General features: G+C 49.7%; 1 protein-coding gene across 2 annotated transcripts in view; it reads left to right on the forward strand.

Annotated features, from left to right (window-relative positions):
* Positions 1-6: 6 nt before the first annotated feature.
* Positions 7-6996, forward strand: part of GATA4 (GATA binding protein 4) — a 33559-nt gene continuing 26569 nt past the window's right edge. For both annotated transcript variants that reach the window (XM_014948392.1, XM_014948393.1), the window contains exon 1: positions 7-567. In XM_014948392.1, the coding sequence (XP_014803878.1) occupies positions 33-567 (535 nt within the window). In that variant the 5' untranslated portion in view covers positions 7-32. The remainder of the gene's footprint in view (positions 568-6996) is intronic.

Below are 6996 nucleotides of genomic sequence, written 5' to 3' on the forward strand. Positions count from 1 at the left end.
GGCTGGGGTTTTTGGGGGGGTCCCGTGGCGAGATGTACCAGAGTTTAGCCATGGCAGCTAACCCCGGCCCTCCGGCCTACGAGGGGGCAGGTGGCTTCATGCACAGCGCGGCCGCAGCGTCCCCCGTCTACGTGCCCACCACGAGGGTCACCTCCATGCTCCCCAGCCTGCCCTACCTCCAGAGCGGCGCCTCATCCCAACAAGGCAGCCCCGTCTCCAGCCACTCCATCTGGACTCAACCCGGAGCCGAAAGCGCCGCTTACAACCCCGGATCTTCTCACCCTCCTCCCGTGTCACCTCGGTTCTCCTTCTCCACCAGCACCCCCATCCCTGCCACCTCTTCCCGGGAAGCGGCGGCGGCGGCGGCCTACACCGGCTCCTTGAACCTTTCTGCTAACGGGAGGGAGCAGTACACCAGGGGCTTCGGCGGCTCCTACTCCAGCCCTTACCCGGCTTACATGAGCCCAGAAATGGCCACCACTTGGACTTCTTCACCCTTCGACAGCCCCATGCTCCACAACCTGCAGAGCCGAGGGACGCCCGCGGCCGCCCGGCACGCCAACATAGGTGAGCGCCTGGGGTAAGGAAAGGGAGGGTTTCACCCCAATTTTTTTTGGGGGGTGGACACACACACACCCCTCCTTGGGTTGGGTGAGGAAGGGGCGATGGGCAAGAGGGAGAAATTCAGGATATACACCAGAGCCACCTCTCTGGTTGCAAGACATGGGGTGCTGTGGTTGCGTCCCCCCCTTGCATGGGTACAAAGTCACCGTTTCTAAAGGTCCCCAAGGCCCACAAGTTCAAAAAAACCCCCCAAAAACCCTAAATTAAATTATAATTTAGGCCCGGAAGGGGCAAGAAACGATGCGCCGAGCTCCAGGGCCTGCTGCCTCCGCAAGAATTTGGGGGCTGTGAGGGGGACACCCGCCGTTGTGTAGGACCATGATGCTCCATGGGGGTGCAGGCACCCCCTCCCTGGGCTTGTTTTAGGTGTAAAAGGGGGGAGAAATTTGTTTGGAAAAACAGGAAATCAAAATACGGCCCGTGAATTCCAGATCTTCCCTTTGGGCGGTTTTACGTTATGTCTTTTTTTTTTTAATTCTTGAAAAAGCTGGAGAAAAGGAAAGCAAAAAGGAAATTTGGTGCCGAGGGGGTAGAGGTGATGGCAAAGAAGAAAAACAAATGCATCCACCTTTATTATCACAAATTTTGGAGGGGGGGTTACAGGCACATCGCATCGGCCCAGCCCTGTATTCCCGTGTCTCCTTTCCCCCCCAAAAAATCTCAGCCCTGGTTTCTTGTGCCCATCCCCATCTCAGGGCCTTTCGTTCATGTTTCATCCCTGGCTCCTATGGCCAGAAATGGCTTAAAATGCCCCTTTTTTTACTTTATACATCAGAAAAGAGAGAGAGAAAGGAGGGGAGAAACCTCTCTGCATCGCGATTTCATAAACCCTTTTTTTCTTCCCCGCCTTCTCTCCGTGAAGGTATTTCCGTCGGGGTCGGGGTTAACAAAGAAAACAGCTCAAATTTGTCTGCAGATGCATTTTAAGATCGCGTTCTTTAACCCCAAATTTTGGAGGGTAATTTTTCCACCGTGTCTGGCAGGACTTGCTTTGTCTTCGGCGGTATTTTAAGACGTTAAAGAAAGGCAAGTTGGGTGCTGGTGAAGGCTTGGCCTTGCCAACGCCTCTTGCTTTGTGAAATTGCTTAAGACAGGGAAAGGATTATTTAAGATAAAAGTTTTGGCCAGCCAGGAGATGTTTTTGGGAAGCCAGGAGAAGGTAGGAAGTGTAGGAAAAAAGCAGGATGAAGCAAATAATTAAAAAATAATTGAATATTATCGACAAGGACATATGCGCATTTGTATTTGAATATTGTGCCGTCCCTTCCTTGGGGAAAAAAAAAACACAACACCTTTTTTCAGGGATCTCAGAAGGGCTCTTAAGTCTTAAAAATAACTTAAAACCAAAATAACGCAGATGAAGAATTGTAGTTGCAAAAATACCCGGCAGCTTTTAAGGTGCCAGAGACTGAGGGCGGTGATTTTGGCGTTTCAAGCCCTGCGTTAAGCAGCGGTTTGCAGGTCGCAGCCTGTATTTTGGGGGCAAAAAATATGCTTTTTATCCAGGCTCTTAAATAGCAGCAGGAAGCCGGGATGAGTTGAACCGGTCCAGAAATTGTTAGAGGTGGGTAAGGAAGGAGGAAGGAGCTGGATTCCTGGTGTGGCATCGCGGCAGAAACCGGGGGAATTCATTAGCGTGGGTCTGATTGCACCTCTGCCTCCAATGGGGAAATAGAATGTGGGTTTAAATAAAAAAAGCTCGGTTTTGGTTTAAAAAAAAATTAAAACGAAACTTCCTGAAAGCTGAAAAGTTTTAAATTGGGGATTAAAATGGATTTTTGGGAAGGCAGCTCCCCCGGCAAGGAGTTTAAGGTCCAGACCTGCCCCTTCCCCTCTTCTCCCCGAGTCGGGATGCTCCCGGCCGAGTCCCTCCCCGATGCTGGAGGGATGCTTTGCCCGGGCTGCGGGTCTCCAGGGGCTTGTATGAAGCACTTAAAGGGTGCCCGGTGATTTCTGAGCAAGGAGAAGAGTGGGTTTTTTTTCGTTTGGTTTCTTTTTTTGCTGACCAAGGGTGAAAATCCCTGACGGGCCGAAAAACTGAAGGCACTGAAAGATTTAGTGGGAGGGAAGCAGCCTTGTGGATTGCACCCGTCACAGACCCACTTTATTAACACATCGGAGCCTGGCTCAGTCCCTGGGACTCAGTCCCAGGCTCCTTCCTTTGCCTTCTTTTAGGACTAAACATAATTTTATTCTCCACACAACGAGGAATCTCAAGGTGGAAACACAATCCTTACGCGAGGCTTTATTAAATCCAGTGATTTTTTTTTGCAGGGCTCTCATGTCCCTCCAGTGATTTTTGCTTCCCAGAGAACTGTCACCTTCGGGTAGCACTAATTGCAGAGCACCCCTGGGATCATTAGAATATTAATTATTATCATTTTTGGATAATGAAAATCGAGTCTATGCAGGTGTAGCTGGAGAGGCAGACACAGATACGCAGTCTGTGCGATGGGATATTTTTTCCCCACTGTAAAGCAGTGCCCTAGAGAAAGTTTAATGAAACTCTACACAAAGGTACCAGAAAATGCAAAAAGAAAAGATCCTTATTTCTTTTAGTAGAAATAAAGACCTCACTCCTTTTTTTAAAAAAAATTAATTTTGTAATAAGAGGAATTTTGGTCTGAGTTAAAACCTGCCGATGCAGCTCTGAGGCTTAAAGCCCTGGGAAGGACGGCTGAGGAAATCACATGGGACTATTTGAAAAACTTCAAAGTTCAAAAGTGGCCAAATTTGGGCTTTTCAGGGTAAGTTTGGCAAATGATTTCATTACCCTGAAGGTAAAGGATCAGGTCCTACACCCCAGTGTGAGTTCAAAAGTGGCCAAATTTGGGCTTTTCAGGGTAAGTTTGGCAAATGATTTCATTACCCTGAAGGTAAAGGATCAGGTCCTGCGGCTGAGGCAGTGAACTTGCTCCAGGCATCGCCTGGGATGGGGTTACAGTGAATTCCCGACTTAATGAGGCATGAAAAGGACCGGCTGCAAAGTCCCCTTTCAGGAGGCTTCCCTGCCAGAGCTAAAAAAACTCGGGAAATCTGTCTCCAAATTAGCAGGGACGGGCAGTTTGCCCCTTTCCCCTTCCCCGAGCGGAGGAGAGCGGGGATCGAGGGCGACACGGGAGCCGGAGGGAATCCAGGGGATGTCTCCAGGCTGGGGATGAAGGGCCAGATCCTGCCTTGCGGTCCCCACCCCCTAAAATTTGGCTTTTCACATATAAAAAAAAAACAGGGTGGGGGGTGGTGTTTCTTTTGCCATGGCAGAGAGGAGGCTGGTGGGGTTGGGGCATTTCTGATGGACGGCTCTGCATTTCGTTTTGACTAAATCGAAGGCAGGGTTCCCCGGACAGGCACCTTTTTAACAGAGGAGCAGCAGCAAAAGCAGCATCTGGGAAGATCAAAGCCCCCAGCAGACGTTGCTGGGTTGGAAAATGTCTTCTCCACCGTTGGTGGTGGGGGAGAGATTGTGAATCAGATCTTAAGCTTTCCCATAGGGATGCTAAGAGATTTGCCCTGTAGCATCCCCGGGGGCCGGCATTCCCAGTGACTCATCGGCATTTGTTACAAGGCTGTGCCCTACAAGCAGCCCCTGACCATCCCTAAAGGACCTAAAGATGAGGTGGCTGCTCCCCATGGCCAGCAGGCGATGGGGGCAGCCCAGCATCTCTGCTGTCCCTGGCCTTGGAAAGATGGGACCATAGGATGGAGTGATGGGACCTTAGGATGGAGGGATGGGGCCATAGGATGGCGGGATGGGACCTTAGGATGGAGTGATGGGGCCATAGGATGGAGTGATGGGACCTTAGGATGGAGGGTTGGGGCTATAGGATGGAGGGATGGGGCTGTAGGATGGAGTAATGGGGACGCAGGGTGGAGGAATGGGGCCACAGGATGGAGGGATGGGACATTAGGATGGAGGGAAGGGGCCATAGGGCAGAGGGATGAGGTTGTAGGGTGAAGCGATGGGATCCAAGGACAGAGTCATGCAACTTCAGGATGGAGCTGTAGGATGGAGCGATGGGACCTTAGGATGGAGAGCTGGGGCTGTAGGATGGGGTGATGGGACATTGAGATGGAGGGACAGGGCTGAAGGATGGAATAATGGGGCCGTAGGGTGGAGGGATGGGGCTGTAGGACGGAGTGATGGGACCTTGGGATGGAGAGATGGGACCTGAGGATGGAATGATAGGGCCATAGGGTAGAGTCATGTGGCCGTAGGAGGGAAGGGACACTTAGGATGGAGAGATGGGACCTTAGGATGGAAGGATGGGAGTTTAGGATGGAAGGATGGGAGTTTAGGATGGAGGGATGGGACCGTAGGACGTGTCTGCATTTTGCACAAGACCTTACATCCCCCGTTGTGCAAGCAGCTGCATTTCTCACCTCAGCTCCACCGGTGGGGAAGGTTGGCCCAGGGCTTTGTTCCTCCCCCTACCCCCCCGCCGGTTTCAAGCCACCACCGTCTGCTCCCCTGCCTAATTTAATTGTCACCCGTCAGTCTGGGATTTGGGATGAAACCCACAGAATTAGGGAACGCAAGATCAAGCTCAAGCAGGCAACTGATTATGACCCCCACAAATCCCCAAACAGGGTATTTTACACTTTAAATAAAGCAGCGACAATAATAATTAAAACATCCCCCAAATGGGCACTGTATCACCCTTATTAATAATCCGGTTCCACCATTGAAAGCTGCCCTTTATTAATGAATACAAATGCATACGTGGCATATAATACATTATAAATGGTTGCAAATTTTTATCAAGCAGTAAAACTTACTGCAGGGGGAAGTGGACCTGAGTCTATGACATTATTAAGCCAGGATTAATTATTTTTCTCCTCCACACATGCACTCAAGTGCGTGTCTTTGTCCCCGTAGCAATAACAGCGATTTATATAATTTTTTTTAAGAGATAGCTTATATTTTGCTCTTTCTGCGTTTATTTCCATCATTTTTAGGGGGGGGAAAGAGGCGAAATCCTTGAAGATGAGGGTTTGTCCCGTGTTTCCCCAAAGAAATTGGAGCCCATCCTGCTGCCTCCGTGCTCTCCTGGTGATGGAGAAGCCTTGGCTCATCAAGCAGAGAAATGCCCCCCCCCGAAGCTGTTTATCCCAAACGCATAACAAATTAAGGATAAAATTAAGGGGAAAAAAGAAAAAAAAGACAAGCCACCACCAAAGCACAGACCAGCAAATAAAATCCCAAACTGGGTGAAAAAGCAGCAGTTTTTTGCACCTGAAGGGTCGCAGCCTGTTGCGGCTTGAGGAGGGGGGGAGAGAGGATGTGTGTGGGAGGAGGGGGGTTCTGCTAAAATATAGGTGGAAAAATGCAATTTTAAGGCAAATCCAACTCAAAAGCCATTTTTAGTGTCCTCCTGAAAGCTGCAGAGACCTCGTTTCTCATCGACACACATCCCCGGGATGAAATTTTGGCTCTTTGAGTCCCGCGGAGCTTTGCACGTGTGAGAAAAAGGGGGTGTAAATATAATAAATCTCCTATATAATATATCAGGGAGGTTTTAGCCCCAAATTCCCTGCCCTCCAAGCCAACCTGCTGCCTCCTGCCCTCCCTACCCTTTCCTTACTGAAAAGGAGGGGCAGAAACGGGATATTTGGGGATCTCCCCCAATGGCAGGGGGGGGCAGGAGGCAGAGGATGGTGGAGGGGGGGGGATGCAGCTGAACATCTCGTGTCCTTCGAGCCTTTTCACAACCTTAATTATAAAAAAAGGCTTAACGAAGCGTCTGCCTCCCATTTGGGGCTCACCCCTGCCCGTGAAACCAGGCGGGGAGTTTTGTTGAGAGCACAGATTACGGGCTTAAAGTGGCCGGTTTTGGTCACGCTGGGAAAAAAAAAAAAGGCAGAAATGTTGATTTTTTAAATTTATTTATTTTTTTTTGGCAGGAGGCAGAGGATGGTGGAGGGGGGGGGATGCAGCTGAACATCTCGTGTCCTTCGAGCCTTTTCACAACCTTAATTATAAAAAAAGGCTTAACGAAGCGTCTGCCTCCCATTTGGGGCTCACCCCTGCCCGTGAAACCAGGCGGGGAGTTTTGTCGAGAGCAGAGATTATGGGCTTAAAGCGGCTGGTTTTGGTCACGCTGGGAAAAAAAAAAGGCAGAAATGTTGATTTTTTAAATTTATTTATTTTTTTTTCCGCTGGGACAGACTCCCTGGCCCCGCGTTATGGAAGTGTGATCTCCAAATAACACAATTACGTTGCCCCAAGCCCCTCAGTCGTGAAGGTGAGGGGGAATGTGTGGTCCCTCTCCCTGTAAGAGTGCAAAAAAAAAAAAAAAAAAAATCACATTTTTTTGGGCAGATAAAAACCAGTTCCCCCCCCACCTTTTCTGTTCTTTTGGAAATAGTATTGCA

The sequence above is a fragment of the Calidris pugnax genome, unplaced genomic scaffold (assembly GCF_001431845.1).
Source record: "Calidris pugnax isolate Ruff unplaced genomic scaffold, ASM143184v1 scaffold140, whole genome shotgun sequence".
NCBI lineage: Eukaryota > Metazoa > Chordata > Aves > Charadriiformes > Scolopacidae > Calidris > Calidris pugnax.